Source organism: Malus domestica, chromosome 15, assembly GCF_042453785.1.
Source record: "Malus domestica chromosome 15, GDT2T_hap1".
Taxonomy (NCBI): Eukaryota; Viridiplantae; Streptophyta; class Magnoliopsida; order Rosales; family Rosaceae; genus Malus; species Malus domestica.
Genome location: NC_091675.1, coordinates 32,756,607 through 32,780,253, shown reverse-complemented (window position 1 = coordinate 32,780,253; position 23,647 = coordinate 32,756,607). Strand labels below are relative to the sequence as shown.

The window sequence follows — 23,647 nt, the reverse complement described above, 5'->3', positions numbered from 1 at the left end:
GTTTCAATAAGGGGCATGAACTATAGGGGTATTAAGCTAACGAGTCATGCAATGAAGCTCTGGGAGAGAGTTATTGAGCATAGATTGAGACAAGAGACACGGGTTTCGGACAACCAATTCGGGTTCATGCTAGGACGCTCAACCATGGAGGCAATCGATCTCTTATGAAGATTGATGGAAAGATATAGAGATAGGAAAAAGGATTTACACATGATCTTTATAGATTTGGAAAAAGCATATGATAGGGCCCAAGAGACATTCTTTGGAGGATTTTAGAGAAGAAAGGAATACGAGTAGTATATATCTAAGCTATAAAGGATATGTATGATGGAGCAAAGACTGCTGTAAGAACTCATGAAGGACAAACCGATAGCTTCCCCATAACTGTTGGGTTATATCAAGGCTCATCCTTAAGTCCTTACCTTTTTGCATTGGTAATGGATGAGTTAACAGGACATATTCAAGATGATATTCATTGGTGTATGCTTTTTGCAGACGATATAGTGTTGATAGATGAAACTCAGGAAGGGGTAAATGCGAAGTTTAACCTTTTGGAGAGAAGTGTTGGAATCTAAAGATCCTTGCCTAAGCCGATGAAAGACAAAATATATGGAGTGCAAGTTCAGTGCAAATGGAGGCCAAAATGAGTTAGGGTGAGGATCAGAGATCAGGAAGTACCAAAGAGCGACCGCTTTCGCTACCTAGGATCTATTTTGCAAAAGAACGGAGAACTAGATGGAGACCTAAACCATAGAATACAAGCTAGATGGATGAAGTGGAAGAGTGCATCCGGCGTGTTGTGTGACCGCCGTATGCCACTGAAGCTCAAGAAATTTTTTTATAGGATGGCAATAAGGTCGGCAATACTATATGGCATGGAATGTTGGGCGGTGAAGCATCAACACGTACATAAAATGGGTGTGGCGGAGATGAGGATGCTTCATTGGATGTGTGGGCACACAAGAAATTATAAGATTAGGAATGAGGATATCCGAGGTAAAGTAGGAGTAGCCGAAATTGAAGGAAAAATGGGAGAAAATCAGTTACGGTGGTTTGGACATGTGCAAAGAAGGCCTACTGGCGCTTCGGTTAGAAGATGTAACTACGGGACAGAGGTCCAAAGACAAAGGGGTAGAGGAAGACCTATGAAAACTTTGGAAGAGACTCTAAGAAAAGACTTAGAGTACTTGGATCTAACGGAGGACATGACACAGAACCGAGCGGAATGGCGTTCTAGGATTCATATAGCCGACCCCACTTAGTGGGAAAAGTCTCCCAAAACCGTTTAGTGTAACTTCGGTTTCATTCAGTTTTCAAACCATGGAAATTGAAATTAAACCAAATAACTTCGGTTCAATTCGATTTTTTTATTTTTGGTTTTTCGAACCGACCTCTACATGAGGCTCTTCTTTCTTGTATTTTGTCCGAAACAACTACAAGATGTGAATAATTCAAACCTAAATAGTCTTAATAATGATGTCCATTCCTATCATCATTGGTATCATTTGAAGATTAAATTTGCACAAATCTAATTAAATTTCATAGTATTGTTGACCCTAAAAGCTACACAATTTATGTGGTGCATAGGTCGAGTGCAAAAAGTTTACTACGTTCTTCCGTGTCCTTGAATATTGATGCAGCCATGCCAATTTCGCTCTGAGCTCCACGGACTAATACCTCTAGGTGTAGTGGTATGATAAAATACGCTTCTGACATCTGAATCAACAGGCCTTGGTCATGGAAGGAACACACACGACCTAAGTCATAAAACCTGAAGACAAGATTATGCAGATCGCTGTTAAGTTATGGATCCTCTGCACAAGGTTAGCAACTTCAACTATATTTTTTAAAATATACATGCACAAAATTTGTATCAAACTGTAGGGGCAAACTATATGGTGAAAGTGGTTTGGCTGCCTGAATGTCACTTGAGAATATACAGCCATAGAACACTTCACTTTGCCGAGAAAGCTAATGAAGTTACCTCGTTCAACAAAAGAATCCAAGACTCTGCGACAGCTGAGACTTAAGATAGATAATTAGTAGAAAAAAGAAAACTTGATGTTTAACCAAGCTGTTAAGACTCATAAACTGAACTAATTCCATAACTCTAGTGTTGTTTAACCAAACTATCACCTACGCTGGTTACCTATGGAAAACTTTGTTTAATCAAAATGTAACCGTCAGTCGTCCGCATATATATCAACCCAAATTTGTTTAACCAAACTGTATTTGTACTGACAAATAGTAGAGCAATTAATATTTTTCTCAAAGTGTGAGAGGTTTTGTGAAGAGCATTGTGTGTTTAATGAGTTCAAGGTCATTTCAACATTGAAAATCCTCTTGTATATATACAGATGAATTCCTTGATGGCCAAGCCTACCAAGCAGTAGAATTCTACCTGGACTATGATGCATAGTAAATATCTAGATGCATTTAGCATTATCTTGATAAGTCCCTCTTCTGGTGAAACTCTACCCCTATCAAGTCTCGCCCTTCGACTTGAACTAGGACTCTAACTTAGTACCCTTACGTGTTTAATTCATACCTTATCCAATCAGCCAACAATTTTGACCCTTAGAATAATTCAATTAGAATCTTATCAAAATCATCTTGATCCTTCAAAAGTCCTACTTCATTAAGGACTCAACTGAAACGTAATCTAATCCTGATCTTCCAACAATCCTACTTCTCCTAGGATTTGGTCAAACCACTAGCGTTTGACTTTTGGGACGAGTACTCCATCACCTGGGATGAATAGTTCAGTAATGGGCCGAGTCTTGCATCTTCTTACCAAGTTTATTCATTCTCAGCCCAAACCTAGAATTTAAGGCCCAAACACACACTTGAATTACAGTATTTTAGACCAGAAAATATTGTCGGTTCCGATCCAATCCAAGAACTTTAGTCAATATATTGTACAATTAAACTGTAACACTTAGACTTAAGCTAAGTCACATGGAAGTGAATCATAGCTGTACTTATGATGTCGTTGTTTGTATATTAAGGTACTTGAAGTCTTCTCTTGAAAATGAAATAAAGTTACCAAGAAATGATAGCTTGAATGGTAAAGGTTAATACATAGCGAACTTTTATGAAAAGGGTTTGGACTAAGTTTATTTTAATAAAAAACCATGCTATAACTTTATTTAATTAAAAGGACTTAAATTTTAATGAAAAACCCTTAAATTTTAATAAAAACGACAAAAGAACTTAAATTTTAATAAAAAAAGACATAATTTTAATATTAAAAAAATAATCTAACACATGGACCCACGCGTCCTCACACTGTTTATGAAACTTCTACACTGTTTATGAAACTTAGACACTATTTATGAAACTTACTACCCTGTTTATGAAACTTAATGGTACTATATTCTTTTCTCCTCTTCTTGAAAGTTCCCAATAAACTTTCTTCATGGATCGAATTGATCAAAAGAAGTCATCATCCTCCCTAGATCCACTTTTTTATGCCTGTCCACTCATCTGTACCAAAATTCACCACCAGAACTGAGAGACGAAATTGTCTGCATCTTTTGGATACAGCACCCACTCGAGTGAGGTTTTTGAAATTGAGGAAGGAAAGAATACGATTAACAACTACCTCCGGAAGATCACTAAATCTGTCCATTCCACTTTTAGAGCAAGTTCCTTCAGATTCACAACTTGTAGATGCCTGGAGCTTACGCTTGCACGCCATCGTAGTGACTCCTCTAGGTGGTGGTCCGATCCAATAGAGAAAAATAAGTTGCCCTTCCCAAACACCTAATCAAATTCTCACAGAGGCATATCATCAAACACTTTCCAGCCACTACGACAATCAACTAATTTCAGAAAACCCCAAGTGAAATCAACATGCTTTTGGCAACAAAAAGTGTAGAATTAGACAAAAATTCGAAGTTGAAATCCAAGTTTTCAAAAAATTGGATGTTCTGCAAATAGATCACTTACACGTGGTAAGGTAGAGGGTACACACCCCAGCGCAAGTTTGGTTTGTTAGGTTTATTTTTTTTCCCCCTTTTTGTCTTTTGTCCTTATGGTTAAATAAAATTAGTGTGTAGTTTTTTTATTAAAATGTAAAGATTTGAGGTACTTTTCATTAGTTTTCCCTAATACATATGCATATTGAGCTGGATCAATTGACTAAAGGTGTTTCATTTCATTTTGGTAGGAAGAATCTTGTTATTTGGCAAAGCAAAATGATAAAAGTTGGCTGTATTAGAAGCTTAATGAGAGATTTGGTTTTCAAACAGGGATTTAATGACGTTGTATTGTGACAATGAAGTGGCATGCAATTTTTCTCGTAATCTAGCTCAACATTAAAAGTTATCGAAGTCCCACATATGAAGTCCGAATATCAACTAGGAGATTTACTCACTAAAAGTAGTATTGAGCCAAGCATTTCACAGCTCACTTGTTGGTGTGAAAATTAAGTTGACACACAAATTAAACCCTATTGATGACAATTGTAGTAATGATGTAGGTAGGGATCGTTCTAGGCCGGGGATTAACTAGGGATGCTAATCAACACAAATAAGACTCAAAAACACTAAACTAGACTTTATAGACTCAAAACTAACTCAAAACACTCAAAACAGCAAATAACAACCAAAAAGACTCAATTCTAGACCTAACAAGTGATTTGGACGAAAATAGAACTTCAAAGACTCAAAAGACTTAAAAGAAACAAGTTTTGACTCTAAAAACAAGACTTAAAAGTAAGGGGGGTGGTTTTGACGAATTTTGACTTTAAAACATAAACTTTAAAAACAAACTTAATGAAAACGATTTTGGATGAAAAAGAATGGTGAAAGGCTAGTTAGAGGGTTCATTCTCCACACATGAAACATATGCATACGACTCAATTTCCAGTTACTCTTTCAACAAACTATGAATGACAATGTCCCAAATTAACTAGATTGCACCAATTAATTCTCAGATTTCCCTAGATTCATTGAATTGAATGGAATACGCATTACAACCAAATTATTCTTATCAAGGACCCTAACTATGGAATACGCATGATAGAGACACATATCAAAGATCATTAAGTTCAATGGAAATCATAAACATCGACGAGGCATTCATAACTATGGAATACGCATGTTACTCTTGCCAAGGATTCACTTAACACAATTGTGACTAGCGACTTTTACTACTTATGAATATAAGTTAATAACGATTAGGTGAAATTCCCTTATACTCTAGCGTCAAATTCATGCATGCGAACTAAGTATGCATCCTTAATTAACATACATAAACATGTTATCAATCAAATAGATAAGTAAACCACATTCACGATTCATGAAATCATAACTGGAGGAAATCAAATCATATAAAACATATGATCATGGCTTTGAATTCCCCTCTAACTATAAAGAAATTAGTTCCTCATGTTCGCAAATAAACAAAGATAAATAAATCTAAACATTGACATAAAGATAGAAAACACCTAGAAACGCTCCAACAATCCAAGCTCCTTGAATGGCATGCACGGCTCCCAGAGTCTCCTTCCTTCTCCTTTGCAAACTCACGGCACAAGAGGGATGATTGGGTGAATGATGTAGTGAAAATCTGGTAGAGGGTGGTGGTGAATTGGTGCGGCAAAGGGTTGTATTTATAGGCTGAAAATCTAGCCCCTAGGTAGCAAAGGAAAAGGATTTAAAGGCCTAATAGGAAAATAAAACACAATCCTTGAAGGAAAACAAATCAGAAATCCAAAGGGAATTAGGGGATAAGGGGCAGCACCAAACCAGGAGTGGATAAGGGCTTCTAGAAACCAAAATCCCAAGGGATTTGGGTAAAAACTCACGGCACAAAAGTGGAGGGAAAGTGGCTGAATTGCAATGCAAGGCAAAGGTCTTCTAGAAAGGTTCTAGGCGCCATTTTTGTAGGAAAGGATTAGGTTTTCTAGAAATCTGATTTTAAGCATCCTAATCTAGCTAGGAATCCTCCCAAGTAGCTGAAATGTAGGTGGATTAGGATTAGGATAAGATAAGATAGGATTGGATATGATAGGGTTTGGATAATGTTTTGGATAAGGTGTCTTCACTTGAGCTGATTCTTTGGCTTTAACTTCCCTTCTTCAAGTAGGAAACCTTGTTTGAGTAGGAAACTTCAATCTTCTAGGAATCCATCTTCACTTAGGAATCATTCCTCAACTAGGAATCCATATTTGACTAGGATTTCATCTTCAATTAAGCACTTTCCCACTTCAATTAGGAAACTTTGCATCTTCAAGTCTTCAACTTTGAAACACATTCCTAGCTCTTCAATCCTTCAAATTCGTCCATTCTTTGTGCTCCACATGCATGAGCTCCATTCTAGCTCAATTTTGCTCCAAATTGCTCCAAATTGCATCATTTTGCTTACTTTGTTCTTAAAACCTGAAAACACATGAAAATAGCTTAAAAGACTAACTTAACTAAGAAAACACAATATAAATGCATAAGAACTAACTAACTAAGGCGCATAAATATGCTCCTATCACTTGTCAAGTTGACCATGACTGATATCTATTCACCAAGTTGTGAGAGAATGTTATGATAGTTGCACGATTGATTTGTATTGATTTACTTTCTTTTATAGTATTCTACAATTAGTAAGATTCCTAATTAGTTATATTAGGTTACTCTCTCTACACAAATGATTGTTATATATACCTCCAAATAATATAATCAGAAAGTTGTGTCATGATATATTCCCAACCATTCATATCATCGTGAACAAAATAATGGTGGGAAATATTTGAGTTGTAATTTCAAACGTTCAAACCTGCCTAAGAAGGTATAATTCCCCTAAATGGTATCCTGAAAAAAAAAAAAAAAGTATTTTCCTGGTCGGTTTAAAAGGCTATTCTCGAGCCACTAGGTCTTATTCTCATCAATCACCATAAACAATAAATTTGCAATTCGAATTTCAAACAGTAGTCTCTTTGGTTGGACTAGCATTTGCATGACTATTAGGTTCTACTTTAAATAAATTTAAACTCTGAGTTGTGAAATTTAAGCTAAATTGTAGCACCATATTTGGAGTCAAATATAATGTTATACTAACTTCTAATTATAAATATATATATATATATATAGTTGGAGATAGCGTAATCTCTGTTTCTTGTGTTTGATGCTTTGAATTGGTGAATCTGCTTGACTGTGGCCACGGGTAAGGTGAAATTCCCCATAGCCCATCCGAACTCGGTAGAGGTGGATAATTGTGACTTGCCACCAGTTGTCCCCCTTTTGAAAAAAAAAAAGAAAAAAAAGAACACCGACACTAGGAAATAACGTTTCACATACACTTTATCTAGACATGTTTTATACCCTTCTTTTTCACCACACCTATTTAATTATGGCTTTTAATTTCTTTCGATTTGTTCAATCAAATGACTAAAATAAAGTAAGGTGTCCAGAAAGAGAAAAACAGTGGGCATTTAATTATTTCCCTTTATCCATACATGCAAATGAGGCATCCAACAAGTTTATAAAGCCCCATGTGCAACTCTAATTTGAACCAACTCATACACAAATCTGCCTACTAGAGAGTATTGTCTGAAAACTTCAATGACTTCCCTCTTTTCTCTCTTCCTCCTACAGTACATAATAATCGGGGCCGCCGTGCAACTCCGACCTCATTATTACTCTGAAACATGTCCGCAGGCCGAATCTGTGGTCCGAGATGTCATGAAGGTGGCTTTGATCAGAGAACCCCGGAGCCTTGCCTCTGTCATGCGCTTCCAATTCCATGATTGCTTTGTCAATGTAAGTAAAAACTACATACACAAATACTATATTCCCTTTTGATCGATTTAACATACATATACTGTAGGGTTGTGATGCATCTATGTTACTTGACGACACACCAACCATCCTTGGAGAAAAACTAGCCCTTGCAAACATAAATTCATTGAGATCTTACGAGGTTGTTGATGAAGCAAAAGAAGCCCTAGAGAAGGTCTGTCCGGGAGTTGTTTCTTGTGCAGACATCATAATCATGGCCTCTAGAGATGTTGTTGCCCTGGTATTGCACTCTCTTCTATTTACACAGATCAAAATACTACTAATTGCTCGATTTAATAAATTTCTCTTCACAATGTTAGAAGATGTCTCAATAGAATCCCACTTGTATAATCGACAATCTATAAAGATGTAATGACATAATTTGTGTTAAACAGACTGGAGGGCCTGATTGGGAAGTGAAGTTAGGAAGATTGGATAGCTTATCAGCTAGCCAGGAAGCCTCAGACAACGTTATGCCAAGTCCAAGAGCCAATGCAACCTTCCTCATTGACCTCTTTGCCAAATTTAATCTTTCGGCTGAAGATCTTGTTGCCCTTTCTGGGTCTCATTCCATTGGCCAAGCTCGGTGTTTCTCAATCATGTTTCGGCTGTACAACCAATCCGGCACTGGCCGGCCAGACCCCTCCATTGAACCAAAGTTTACAGAAAAGCTAAACAAGCTTTGCCCTTTAAACGTGGACCAAAACGTCACTGGAGACCTAGATGCTACGCCTGTAGTGTTTGACAACCAGTACTTCAAGGACTTGGTTTCCGGGAGAGGGTTTCTCAATTCGGATCAAACGCTTTTCACATTTCCGGAAACGAGGGGATTTGTAGAGCAGTTTAGCAGTGACCAAGAAGAGTTTTTCAAGGCCTTTGTTGAGGGGATGATAAAGATGGGAGATTTGCAGGTTGAGCAGGCTGGGGAGGTGAGAACAAATTGCCGGGTGGTTAATAGTCATCGTCCTGCGATTGCCAACACATGCAAGAGAATTGAAGGAATCGTAACGTTTGTATAAAGACATGAACAAATGAGACAATTGTTTCTTTAAATGCCTTCAATGAATTAAATTTTGATACTTTGTCTTTCCCATAAGGACATTGTTTTCTCATAAGCACATTGTTTGACTTCTTTTATTTTCTTTTTTTTTTTTAAGCAAAACAATAGCATTTTATTGATAATTAAGAAGAAATATCATCAACAAGAATATCCTGGATAAATTGCGGAGGCTGGTCAAACCAAGTACAATTTAAATTGATAACAAAATCCATCTTGGCTAGTCTATGAGCCACACCATTACCACCCTGACGGATTTGAACAAATTTAGCATGAGCCTAATCAGCCAAGACGCTTTGAAAAGAGTCATTCCTCTTTATGAGACAATGTGATATCAAATCACTATACAAACGTCATAATTTATATTTTGGGGATGTATTTAATTGAGAATTTAAGGAATTTTAATTATTTTAATAAATTTAGGAGTATTCAATTACGATTTTAAGTGATTGTCTGAAATTCAACGTGTATTTAATCAGAATTTTAATATAGTTTATTAAAATCTTTCAGAAATTCGGGTGTATTCAATTATGATTTTAAAAAAGTTTATAGCATTCCATGTGTATTCAATTAGATTTTTTTTTTAAAGTTGAGGAATTTGAGAGAACAAAGAGATTTTGTAGTGTATTTTAAGCATTAATAAATCTCACCTCTCCCTCTAAAATTTCGAGAGAATTGAATAAAAAAATTCATAAAATTTCGAGGGAATTGAATAAAAAAATTCATACAATCTCTAAAAAATGAATTAAACTCCATGGATTTATAAATCCATTAAAATCTCAACTGAATACACTCGGTCTCTTAAAAAGTATCATTTAATTTGAGACCGTTTCATCTGATTTTAAAACGGTTTGGTCAACTCTTCCTCTGTATTATGTCTAAACATCATCTCTAGAAAATTTCATTTAATTTTGAGATAGTTTCATTTGATTTTGAAACCACTTTGTCAAACAAGTTGACGATAGTAAACATTTATAAAAATGACCTTAGCATCATGATAAAGAATGATTCAAACTATGACAGTTAAAAGGTTTTAAGTTCGATTCTCGTCAAAGGAAAATTTGACATTATTGATAGCCCATTGTAAAGCTAAGCCCACCTCCCTCCCATTTAATGTAGATAATATCGTTTGTTAAAAAAAATGATATGTTGCCAAATAAGAACGAATGGCTTCAGTAGTCCTGGACTACTAAAAAGATCGGAGAAATGAGCAGCGAAGCTAAGAAACTTTTCTTCAATCTTCACCTTATATTTCACGGACTAGTCCCAAACTAAAATTCATATTGAAGACAACCCTATTTTTTCTTCATTGTGCAGAAAGCAACATTTTTCACATATTCCTTGCTAGACCTTTTATTTTGGTGAATTCCATGTGCCAAGATATCACCATACCATATCAAGACTCCCACATCACAGACGCAAAATAACACAATACCATAACACAATTAAGGGCCAACCCTTTCCTAAACAGAAATTTTCTTCTCCGCTACTTCTCATTTTTCAAAAATCAACGGCGGCCAAAGGGACCGATACTCTACATGGTAATGCAGCTACGGGTTCCCCACTTCGATTAGCTAAAAAAATTAATATGGAGCATATGCTAAGAGAGATTGCACAATAGAGGACAACTGAGAAACACCGAGAGAGATGTCAACCACCTACAATCAAACATGAATACCGCAACAAAATTGGAAATGCCAACCACTTCAACATGTTCGACATCCATTGTAAACAACCTAAAATACCTTAAACCATCTATGATGCCCCTCCGCTCTTGACTCATTGATGAAAACCTCACATGCTCCAGCGATCTAAACAGTAACAGATGGCTTGGAAGCACCAGAGAGTCTTGATCTCCTCTTGGCTAAGCTCTCACTACGGCGCTCTCGCTGCTCCTTCAAGCTTGAAGCAAGGAGCTTTTGGTACTCTGCTGCCTCTGAGCTTTCTCTCTTCCCTCTTGGCCGATGTGGGACAATAGGTGTTCCAACAATACAGGCCCGTCCACTGGCTCTGATACCATGTAGAATTTTTTAAGTTGACGGGCTGAGGGCCCACTTCAACAACATCGATAATGTCACCACTTAACCACCTACACAATCCTCAGGTGTGGAGTTTTATTACAAAAGACCTCAATGTTAGTTAGAGTGAGATAATTATATTTAAAATGTTTTCTCTCTTCCCTCTTGGCTGATGTGGGACAATGGGTGTTCCAACAAATAACAAGTTCAGAACAGAGAGGTCTGGACTGACGATGCATCCACGAACAGATTTCCTTATTCGTTCCCCATTCCTCCTTCCATGCCCACGGAAGCATGGGGTTCCTAAGCAAACAAAATACATCGGTCAGTTACATTGCCCAAAAGTTGAAACCAAGAGGTCTACAAATTAGCAATATAGAGGAAACAACCGGAATTCTCAATCAACTGCCCCCATCTCGCTAATCATCTCCCTCTCACTATCACAGACAAATTGGTATAAAATAACATACCTCTATGGAGCAAAGGGCGAACACGGCCTGTGGTTAACACTCCTTGCTTCATAGGAAAGCCATGCTTATCACATCCTCCCATAATTTTAAATACATAACCTCTGAACTCCTGACAAAAGGAAAAAACAAACGTAATAAGTATGCTCTTGTAACATGAATAGAACTTGAGATCTTGCAAAAGAAACATAAAAAATCAGAAAGAAACCATCCATCGCCCCTTCTTGAGAGATCCTCCCAGAATGCACGACTGCATGATAAAGGAATTTAGAGGTCATAACTCAGATACATTAAAGGTAAATTAGTATAAAATACAAACTGTTGTTCAACAACTAAATATCTGCGTCTCTCACTCAAAAATGTCTACAAATTGACAAAGCTGTAAATAGCTACAAGCACATATAAGTAGCTAAAACATGTGCGTCTCTCACTCAAAAATGTATATCCAGCAACTAAATAAAACTGTGGAGCCAATGGCTACAAGAGTACGAAAGTTTCCTTGGCGTTTACAAAATACACGTACCATAGGAAGGGATTCAAACCATATAGAATTACATAAGCACACAAGTATTATGTGTAAATATACTAATATAGTCAAATACACAAAAGGCAATTTGTAAAATTTTCTACTACAAAGCAATGTTCCACAGGTTTTGTTAATGAGCTCGAATCCATATAAAATTTTACTGCAGAGAAATCCCAAGTTACTAAAACCAATAAAAGGAGTGCATCCCAAGTTATCAACAGGTAAATAAATAAAACCCAAAGGCAATTCTCTTTCTTACAGACCTCCTAGTCATCAAACAGAAATACAGCATTATTCACACAAAGGACAAGCAAGCATATCCCGACCCCCATAAGCATCCACAGTAGTGCTAACCAAACAGAGAAAAACATGAAAAGACAAATCTATCTGTTCGGGCGAAGATTTTTCCGGAGAGGGCTCCTCGGACCTCAGCACAACTCCCCAAGGGATTGGCACTATGGATGTGTAGTCGGGCTTTTACTTGCTGATGTGCTGCAAGAAGAGGACAGAGTTAGTTCTGAAAAGTGTCTTTGTGGGGCCTTAGGTGTAGGCCTTGAGGCTCACAATCAAAACTAACTGAGTGCTAGGAGTGTCACTGCTATCTTAGCATAGCAGATGTAGAACAAGAGTGTGTTTAGTCAATTACTTGCGCCCCAAGTTACTCAGACTTCTTGTTATCAAAGGATTGTCGTGGATAGGTTAAGTCCACATTAAGTTCTTTTTCTTGCCTTGTGACAAAGGACTTTTAGTTCATAATCTTGTATGTTCGTATGAAGGGAGTCCGGATCCCCTTTAAGCCATTTAGCCGTTTGCTTGGTTCTTGATTGATTTTTAATGATATCCTATCCATTAAACTAACTAGATCCAGATGCAAATGGGACTCTTAAAGTAGGACAACAGGTGGAGATGACTTGAATACATACTGGGGAATGCATTACGTAATAGATCTACAAATTCAGAAAACAAACAAAGAGCTTCGGGCAAGATTTTACCTTGTCTGTCAAGGTTGAACTTCTTGCGATCACTTCTCTTTGTGATTACAAGGGTTTGTATGCTAAAAAGGGGTGGATGGTAAACATGTTTACACAAGGGAATTGATACTATGCCACTAAGAGAGATATCAAAGCTTTTAAACTAGAGAGAAAGATAGCTTGTCGCTAAAAAGGACTGAATCTGGGTTAATTTCAGCTTTTGGATGCAAATCTGGCTTGAGAGCAGAGTTTGTATGTTTTTTTGTTTGATTGGTTAAGTGTCATTGTCTCTGGGGCCTCTTCTTCCTTTTATAGGCGAATTAGCCTGACTGCTATGACTTTGCTTTTGCCCGAAAGCATCTAGAGGGTAGTGACTCATCATCTTTTTACTTGTATTGCCACAAAAAAAAAATGCTTTTTGGCTAATTGTGAGTTAGTCTCCATCACTTGACATTTAAATCATAGGCACATGGTGTATGCATTAATGGGGAGGCGCCAATTTGTCTCTGGGCTTGGTGCTGGGCTTCGGGCAAGTCTTTTTTTAATTGGCATCTTTGGGCTTCTTTATTCTTGCAGCTCAATTTTCAAATATTAACCTAAATAGTGCCCCCTTTAATCATTGTTAAGTCAGCAACCCAAGTCGCTAATAATGATTAAACAGCCGTCACACGCCTTTACTCGAGACTTGCATCATTTAAAGCGGCCGTTTGTTAACTAAATCCTTGCACTAACCCACAAACTCCATCGTTAAGTAACCACTCACTATATTATTCTCACTTAACCTCCTCGGCAAAGTATCTTAGCCATTTTAAGCCTTCAAATTTCTAGAACTTCCCAGAATCATCAGAACTTTCATAATTTCTAGAAATTTCTTTTTGCCCCCTAATTCCAATTTTCTTCCCATCTTTTCCTCAAGATCATCCAATGGCACACAAAGTTGCTCGAATTCAATCTCCCAGTGAAATTGGTGAGGGGATTTCCACTATGTGCCACTTGCTCAATGGCCTTCATTGCCCTCGGCCAGGCATACAGACTTCTCTTTTCTTCGAGGATGGAGAAGTGCACTCCTTAGGACTTCCATGGACTTTTTAGGTCCCGATTGTTGTTGAAAACAACAAGCCTAAGGAGAAATGGTTCACCCCGAACCCATTTTTGGCCGAGTTGGGCATCTCCTTATCCAAATGGTCAAACCATCGTTGTGGGTTCCCTCTGATGAAGGATGAAGGATGGACGCAATGGATAAATGAGCTTGAGCTAACCTTCAAGCAAAAATGGATGAACAATGGTATCTATGAGATGATAATACTCTTTAAGACCATCGTGAATGTTAAGCCTTAGCTTCTTACTACATCCTTCCTCTTCTGGAACTCGAGCTCCAACACTTCTGACTTTAGGATGGGCCCCATGTCTCCTACCATCCTTGACATGGCGCAGGTCTTCGGGCTAATGCATTTGGGCAGAATTATGGACGTTACCCATGACTAGACTCCTCTATCTCGCCCAACCGCTGAGAGCTCGAGCAGCCCTTCCCCCTTTCTTTATTTAGAGTATAACTCTATAACTTTCAAGAGTTATGGAACTTCCTTCAAGGGTTTTATCTCGTTTGCCAAAAAGGAATTTGGCCCCTCTTCTTCCAACGTCAACAGAGAACAAGAGCATATGTACTTTCTATTGTATTGGCTCAATAAGCACGTCTTCGCAAACAAGTCCAAGGGAGTAAAAGTTGAATGGATCCCACTGGTGGAAGCTCTACACAATTTGGATGATGTGGCAACATGCCCTTTCCTCCTCTCTCACCTTTATCACATTTTTTTCGAGATAGCTCGGGGAGAGCCATTTGAGACTGACCTGAATGGACCTGTTTGGATGATCCAGTTGTGGCTTTAACATTATTTCCCTGAGCTTCAGGCTCCTAATCTTGAATTCCCCAATGGAGTGGCCCCTGCCCGAATTCTAACTGAAGCCACTCTTATAAATCATTCCACATTCTGTTGTCTATACTTCTTCAGAGTCTGTAGGACTCAGGCATACCTAGAGTGGGGTGCTTCAGTCTTAAGGAGATACCCTTGGTTCAATGACCAAGCTTTCCAGAATGCTTTTGGAGAAAACGCTAGTTCCTTTTGTAGAGGGAGATTTATCAGCTGCATCCAGTCGAAGGATCTGGCTTGGGGTGTGAGGAGTGATCGCTACGAGCACGGGTTAAAAGTTTATCATCCAAACTTCTGTAGTAGGCAACTGGGCATTAGACAAGCCATTCCAGTCCCCTTCTTTGACTCTGTTCAATGTGGCAACTCCTACATTCTTCACTCTCCACCATAAGTCACTTTCTGAGCTGCCCGACGCAGTCTTGAGGTCATGAGTAAGGTTGCTAGAAAACCTATGGCCCTTAATTTTGAATGAACTTCAAGCTTTGCTTCTTGGTGGGAGACAAAGTGGATAAAAAAGTATGAAGGCGATTTGTGCAAAGCCCATGATCGCCTCTTCAAGCATCTCTCTATCAAGTCTTATCATAGCCCAAATAAGCTTGAAAACTGGAAGGAAATGATTCATCAGAAAAACCAACTCATTTTGATATGTACTTCTTACTCTTTAACTTGAAATTCTTATGAATCTGCCTTCTCCAATCCTTACAGAGATAGTCGTCGAGTAACATGAAGATGCAGCAACACCTTTATCCTCCAAGAAGCCGCAACTGAGGTAGAAAGGCAAGGTGCTGGAGAGGGCAGAGATGTCTTCGAGTTGCTTGGAGACTCAGAGGGTGAGGTAGAAATTATAATTGAGCCTTGGGCAACTGTAATGGAAACTTCAGAGTCTGAGCCCGAAGAGCGATCTCAGGCTCAGCCTTCCATTCTTGAGTCATGGACAACCCCCACCAAGAAAAGAACAAGGGCACAGTAAGTAAACCTTGTTTTACTCCTTCATTCTTATTCATAATTTTGTGAAAATAAGAGTTGACAACGCCATTTTTTCTTTTTAAGGCCTCGAACAACCAAAAAAGAAACTGTTGTTTCAAGGGGAGAACCACTAGGGGTCGAGATGTATCAGAAAGCCAAGGATCTGCAAGAATCCACCATTATAGAACTGGAGGTATAAATTGCATCTTAAGTTTTCACTCCTTTGAGTTCTCCCATTTTCTTCTTTCCTATCTCTTTTTTATTCTCTACCCGATTTCTGAAATAGGCCATGAGGGAAGAAATGATCTCTCTACCCGAGGCCTCTTCATATTCAGCTCGAATGGTACAAACTTCTCATCCACATGCTAAGTCCTCAAAGGTATATTTCTTTTTCATTCTTTAGACTTGTATCTTTACCAATCTCAGAGCCTTAACACTTGTCTTTTACTTTCGCAATTTAAGGTTGATGATCCTGTGTCCTCAATTGGGCAGGGCTCAACTCTCAAGTCCTCCATTCCTGCTTCTGCATTAGTGGTGACCCCAACTTCTTAATTCAATCCAAAAACAGGATAAATGTTGCATTTTGTAGATGAGGATAATAACTTGGTGAGTATTTGTTAACACTTCTATACTTGAAGTTTTCCTCCTTTTATACTCATTTTCTTTCGACGCTTTTCAGTCTTCTCCTGCACCAACCTCTCATCGACCAACAACATCTACATTTGAGGGGCCCGAAGTCCCTGAGATCTTCATGGTCTCAGAGGTGACTAGCCCACAGGTTTACCAATCTGTGGTTCGGGCCAGCTCGCTCGCTCATTCTCAAGATCCTGCTAAGGTATGAAGGCTTTTCTTATTATGTTTTTCTTTTCTGCACAAGTTAGTCTGTTGATACTTATCTTTTTTAATTTCATAGGCTTTTGGTGAAGGCTTAGGCACTATCTCTCATTTCAGAGCAAGCAAGGATAATTTTTTACATCAGACAAAAGACGTAACTCTTCCTCCTTCTAAGGATCCAGATTTAGCTCAGGTATATTAACTTTTCCCTATTTGCCTTCCTTTAGTCTAAATTGTAAATTCTTTTAATCAACTTATCTTTTTTGGTTTGCAACAAGGCCCTGGAGAGGACTCGGGTAATTCCCTCGCATTTGGTGCGTAAGACAAAACTTCCTCGTCCTTCTTTGGCTTCTGGGGTCATAGGGACGCCTATCCTTAGGCTTAAGAAGAAAGCCAAGACCATTGCTGCTGCTTCTATTCCAACTTCTATTCTTGCTCCTCTACCTTTTCTACCCATTTGAGGCAGCTCATTCTGCTTTTACTGAAGGTGCGAGAGATATGTCCCTAATTTCATTGACATTGTCATTGCCCGACATGGTAAAAACATTTGGGCAGATCAAGACCAAACTGCAATATCCCCCATTTGCTTCATTTAAGGGTTGGATGAAGAAAGATTTCTCAGCTTCCTTTAGCCTTAAGGTTCTTCATGATGCAGAAAAGGCACTAACCGAACTTTACAAGGCATAGTCCTTGTCTAAGGCTCAGTATGAGTCTTTCTTAAACTTTGTTGAGAACCTACAGGCATTAAAGGACCAGCATCAAAAGGCGAAGCGGGCTTCCAATAGAGTGAAGTGCTATCAAGAAAAACATATGAAGAGCTCAGCTACTCTCCAGCAGTTGGTGGAGGAATGATTGGTGATGGAAGATAGGATTGCAGTTGTTGATTCTAAGATCCAAAGATTGGAATAACAACTTTCTTCACTTAAGGGTGAGAAGATGAGCTTAACCAATCATCTTTCCAAGAAAGTAGAGGATATGGAGAAGATCTCTCAAGAAGTGGAGGACTCAAAAAACCAACTCACCAATAGCAACATGTATCTTGGAAAACCAGGCAAAATTTTCACTATTATGCAGACTTACTTTTCTAGAATAGCTGCCCTGTCCGAGGATGTAAAGTTGTTAGGCTAGGATTAATTGTAACCCTTTATACATGAAATAAACATATACTTCATCTTCACTTGTTTGAATTCTTGCTTTTCATTGAAGTTTTACCAATGGTAATCTGACTCTAAACCTTCCTAACTCGCTTAGGTCTCTCAGTATAACAATATATCCTATTACATAAAGCTGGATGGTATTTCTTTAAAACTTGGTATTAATTGGATGTTTTTGCAAGTTTCCCTCCAAATCTGTCAAGTAATACCCTCCCTTATCCAGCGCTTAGTGAATAACAAAATGACTTTCCCAAGTAGGACTCCATTTCCCAAAGCTTCATATTTGAGCTCCTAAGGGTAAAACTGCTTTCCAAATTAATTCTCCTTCCTTAAAGGTCTTTAACTTTACTTTTTATTGTAAGCTTGGGCAACCGTTCTCTTTCTTTCCTTGTTTTCTCTCTCTTCCATACATCAATAGTATTTTGATTAAGGACCTGACTACAACTACTTGGTCCTTTCTTTTTTGTTCTGTCATTACTGGTGTTGAGGAGTTGGGACAATATGGGGCCTATCCCATACTTCCTTGGTGAGGAGTAATCCTTGTTCTAGAAGCTTTTGGGCCGTCACCTTAGTTGGGAGGCCGTTCTTATCAGCTCTTAAGCATTAGAGAATCCCAACACTAGGATTATAAAAACTGGCTTCTGCAACATTAGCAGTGGGGAAGAATGGTCGTGACTCAACCTCCACCATCTCCTAAAATCCTGGTCCCATGGCTCTTTCCTCGTGGTAAACTGCTACCTGTTGGTGTAGGTTGGAAGGCACAGAGAGACTCTAATGAATCCAATCTCGGCCTAGTAAATCTCCATAAGTGGAAGTGTTGTCCACCACGAAGAAGGTTAGCATGATTTGCTTTGAACCCAAGTTAACTTCCAAGGGCAACACATTGACCATAGCTCCTCTATCAATCAAAAACCTCTTAAAGAGCACTCCTTCCAGATGAGCAGCAGTTACATAAATAAGCTTGAGATGGTTGGCTAGGATTAAACTCGAGCGACTGAAGACTATTGTATCTTAGTATATTCTCTTGGGTTCTTTCTTTGTGCGTTCAGGTAACCTTATTCTGCCCAACTCTTGTTTTCCCGCTTCTTCAACACTAACATGTGCCATCATGGGTTATGTAGTCAAGTAATCACCCTCTATTGTGGTAGGTTGATCATGCTTGGGGAAAAACATAGCAGATAAAACATATGTCATGTTTACGTGGAAGTTGCAAGGCCTAGGTAAGTCATCATTCTTACCCCCAATGCGGTCCATGAATTCATCTAATGAGGCCTGTGCTTTTTCGGGCAACATCAGCTCAGGCAACGCTTCCTCTTGAGTTAGGTCAAAGTTTGGCATTGGTCCTGGAACTTCACAAAGAGTACCAACCAATAATGGTGAGGGTATCCCCCTCTCAAGTGAGATAATTCCAAAATATATGGGTTCTGGGCTCCATCTTGGGGTTGGCATCATCACCATATCTTCTTGAGCTCTCCTCAAGATTATGTACTTTCCTGGATGAGGGTTTTGTGGCACATTGGTGCAAAAATTACTTAACACACAAATTAAACCCTCTTGTATCAATTGTAGTAAAGAATGTAAGTAGGGATCGTTCTGGACCGGGGATTAGGAGGGCTTGCTAATAACCTCTAAACTGACTTAAAAACATAAAATTAAGTTTAAAACACCAAACTAGACTCAAAAGATGCAATACAAACTAAAAAGACTCAAAACTAGTTTAAAAGACTCAAAACAGCTTAAAACAATGAATTAGACTCTAAATTGACTCTAGGGATGGTTTTGGACGAAATTAGGTTCTAACTTGACTCAAGACACTTAAAAACACAAATTAAAATAGATTTTGACTAATAAAACACTTTAAAGTAAGGGGGGGTTTGATTTTGACGAATTTGAAAACAAAATGAACAAATTGTAAACTAAAACAGATTTTGGACGAATTTGGGTAAACTATGGATGATGGGCTAGCTAGAGGGTTCTTCTCCACACATGACACACTTGCACATAAACCAATTTTCAGTTGTTCATTCGATAAGTCATGAAACTCAACACCCCAGGTTAATTAAGTCCGCTTAAATTAACCTTCAAGTTCACTTTAAGTTATTGAATTGGATGGGAAAGCGCATACAACAATTCAAGCATTCTTCAAAAGTCCTTTTTGTGAACAGCACAATAAAGATACAATCAAAGATCATTAAGCATTATGAAAACTATAAGTATTGACGTGGCATTCGTTACTATGATGAGCATGAAACTCCTGCCAAGAATTCATTTAACGCGATCGTTTATAAGCGACCTCCACTACTTGTGAATATAAGTTTGTAACTATTAGGTGAAACTCCTTTATGTTGGAAATATGCCCTGAAAGTCAATCTTTGGAAGAAACCTTTCAGGACAAATGAATGGATGTATAGATGATTCTTATACATCAAATGGCAAAGATACTAATTAGGACTATCTCAATAAACGATATATGTCCTAAATAGTGAATCCATGGACAATGGATCGATTGAAGAAGTAATCTAATGATGTTAGACTACAGAGACCTTCTTCACATAACCATAATGTCCAAAAAGGTTCCTGGTCATTGGATTGTCGGAGGGATACTGACAATGCTTAGACCGGTACATACTGTGTCTGCTTCAAATGGAAGGATGGAAAGTCTCATCCCATTCGTGTGGTGACACTAAGACAAGTATGTAGGTGCTCATTAAGGGAATGAGTTCACTGAACACAATCGAACGAGAGTACTTGCATGGAGGTCTACTCACATGTCAAGCAAGTAACTCTAATGGTTGGAATAATGTAAGTAGTCCTTTGACCTGAGGCATCGTCGTTGTCTTGTGGCTAAGTACTTAATCTTTGATTATGTCAAAGTCACCCCATTCGTGGGTATCCACGGCATAATTGGGGTTAAGCCACTTAGTCATGAAGGCAAGTGAATGCGCAACAAGGAATCTCTAATCCTCGATAAGAGAGGAAGAATACTCTAAGATATGATTCGGGAATCTTTGGCCGAAGTATCGAGCGTAATAAAGGAAAGTGTTCCTATACGACTCAATTGAATCATATAAGAAGGAATAATCACATTAGGGGTTTGACATAATATATCCATACCCTAGTAATGTGATTGAGAGTATTGTTTTAGAGAAGGATCGAATTACATTGTAATTCCAACTGAATAGGTTCTCCAAACAACTTCTACATTAGCTTGGGTAGCTATGATATATGGTTAGATGTCACTCATAGCTTGTGAGTTCTTCTAGATGATTAAATGTAGTCATCAACGAAGAAGGTGAATTAAAAGGAAGTTTTAATTCACTAAGTGATTGAATTAAATATAATCAATTGGATTGATGTCAATCACCTCACTACCTTGCTAATTAGAACCTAAAATGATTGTACACAGATACACTCTTGTGATGAGTAATTAATGGATGATGGAAATAATTAATTGGATTAATTAAGTGTTGTGATTAATTTAGAAAGTCTAAAAAAATCATAAAAGCGATAAAAGATCGTTTTGGGCTTAAAGAAACTTTCGGGTTTAATTGGGCCCATTGGGCCTAAATCCATTGGGCTTTTATTCAAGCATTGGATGACTAGAAATAAATAAAAGCCCAAAGCCCAAACCAACACAAAGGGGCCGGCCATTTAAAGTGGAGAGGGAGAGATATTAAGTCAAGTTGTTGACTAGGTTTCTTTTTGTCTATATAAGGAACTTTATAGAGATTTATTCCTTAGGGTTTTTGTGTGTTTAAAACAACAAAGAGGCAAAAGAAATATCTCTCTAAAACTACACAAAGGCCGGCCACCTTAAGGGTGATTTAGCTAATCCTTTTTCACTCTTTTGGTTATTCCTCCATCCATCTCACTACACTAGTGGGTGTGGATCTTTAGAGGTCTTCTCCTTTGGAGACTAAAGGAGAACCTAGGAGCACTCTTACCAACAAAGTGGAGGAGGCAAGGAGGGAGGCTAGGCTCAAGGAGTTCAAGGAGCAAAGGGCTTGGAGGTGGTCCATCCTTGGTCTAAAATCTAGATCAAGAGGTATAGATCTATTCCTTCACTTTGTTCTTAACTTAAATGTTTTAGATGCATTATATATAAACCTATGAACCTTGAAGGGGATTTGCATGACTATAGCTTTGATTTTATTTGATAACATGCTTCCGTTGCTTATGTATATTATTTTCGAATTGTATATGCATGCTAGTCATTTCGAAATCCCATATTAATCTCTAAGATTTCCCTTCACTTTATACTCTAGCATCATATTCATGCATGCAAACTAAGTGTGCACTCTTAATAAACATACACGAATAAGTTATCAATCAAGCAGTTAAACAAATTGAATTCACAACTTATGAAATCACAACTGAAGGTAATCAATTCATATTGCAAGTATGTTCATGGCTTTGAATTCCCCCTAGCTAAAGGGGGGTTTAGTTCCTCATACTCACAAAGCAAAGATAAACAAATTTAGACATTGAAAACAAAAGAAAGAAAACACCTAAAAACGCTCCAACAATCCAACTTGAATGGCAAACACGTCCAAGGATCCTCCTTCTTCTCTTTGTTGCTGCACAAGGTGTGGTTTGATGGATGCATATGGATATATGGAAGGGAATGACTGAATGTGTTTAGGTTGGATGGAGGTCACGGCAAGGAAAGGGAAATGAAGGTGCATGGAATTGTGTTTTTGTTGTGGGAATGTGTAGAATGGTTAAGAAGAAAAGACTCTGCCTTGCAGCAGAATGTGTCTTCCTCCCTTCTCCCTAAACTGTCCCCCCTCCAAATGTGTCTTTGGATGGATATATTTATAGGCTAGGGAGATGATGTAGTGGGTGGTGGTAATGAGTGGATGTAGTGGTAGGTGAATGTGTTGGGTGGTTGAAATGAATGGATGTGTTGGGTGAAATGAGTGGATGTAGTGGTAGGTGAATGTGTTGGGTGGTTGTAATGAGTGGATGTGTTGGGTGAAATGAGTGGATGTAGTGGTAGGTGAATGTGTTGGGTGGTTGTAATAAGTGGATGTGTTGGGTGAAATGAGTGTGCTAAAATGGTTATTTATAGGGAGAGGATGATGCACAAACTTCAAATTTCGTCCATTCCTTTTGCTCCAAGCATATGTTATCCATTCCATGCCAAAAAATGCTCCAAAATGCACTTTTTTGCCACATTAACCCTTTGGACCTACAAACACACGAAAATAGCTTAAAATACTAAAATAACTACAAACTAACAACATAAATGCCAAGAAACAAGCTAACTAAGTCGCATAAATATGCTCCTATCACACATGATCTCCTTCCCCCTCAGTCTTGCTATTTGCCTTTTCTACCTCCTTCTTGCTCTTCCATTGAAGTTGATTTCTTCCCCAATGAGGTACTTTCTCAAATTTCACATTCTCAGAGGTTTCTGAGGTAGTGGGGATTTTTAATGAGTTCATGTGGATTTTGTGCTGCCTCTGAACTCTCATAATCATAGAGGCTCCCATTTCTCTTACGAGTCTCCCATCATTCCAACCACATACCATTTTCGCTCGAGTCGGGCAGGGTTCTTCTTCGTGACTGGATTCACTATCATTTCCCTTCTTCTGACATCTCTACCGGCATAGCTAGGCTGGGGTAGCCTCACATCCACCCATCTTGGTATTTTGGCTTCTCTGTCCTCCACCTCTTCAGAGACTTCATAATTTCTGAATACCTCTAATAAGCCCTTTCATTGAGAATCTCCTCCCAACCTTTGGAAAACATTTCTGGAGGTCTCTTTCTCAGCTGTCTGCAAGATACTTCTGCAGGCTTCTTGTTCTTTTTTCTTTTTTCTTTTAATCAACTCTTGATCAATGATAGCTCCTGATGCTGGTACTTCCAACTCACATTCACACTGACACCTGCCGCATAATACCATTTCTTTGACTATGATTGTTTTGGGCTTCTTGGGCAACTTGATA

General features: G+C 38.3%; 1 protein-coding gene across 1 annotated transcript; it reads left to right on the top strand.

Moving 5' to 3' along the window:
• Positions 1 to 7,409: 7,409 nt before the first annotated feature.
• On the top strand, positions 7,410 to 8,854 carry LOC103444817 (peroxidase 17). Its single transcript, XM_008383760.4, has 3 exons — positions 7,410 to 7,757; positions 7,825 to 8,016; positions 8,171 to 8,854. Exons 1-3 carry the CDS (start codon positions 7,560 to 7,562, stop codon positions 8,792 to 8,794), a joined length of 1,014 nt encoding a protein of 337 aa, XP_008381982.1. The 5' UTR covers positions 7,410 to 7,559; the 3' UTR covers positions 8,795 to 8,854.
• The last annotated feature ends 14,793 nt before the right edge of the window (positions 8,855 to 23,647 follow it).

Bases quoted from the DNA above. Each gene is read 5' to 3' on its own strand.
- LOC103444817 (XM_008383760.4), top strand. From the start codon at position 7,560: ATGACTTCCCTCTTTTCTCTCTTCCTCCTACAGTACATAATAATCGGG. The intron at 7,758-7,824 runs GTAAGTAAAAAC...CATATACTGTAG, and splicing joins TCCATGATTGCTTTGTCAAT to GGTTGTGATGCATCTATGTT. The intron at 8,017-8,170 runs GTATTGCACTCT...TGTGTTAAACAG, and splicing joins CTAGAGATGTTGTTGCCCTG to ACTGGAGGGCCTGATTGGGA.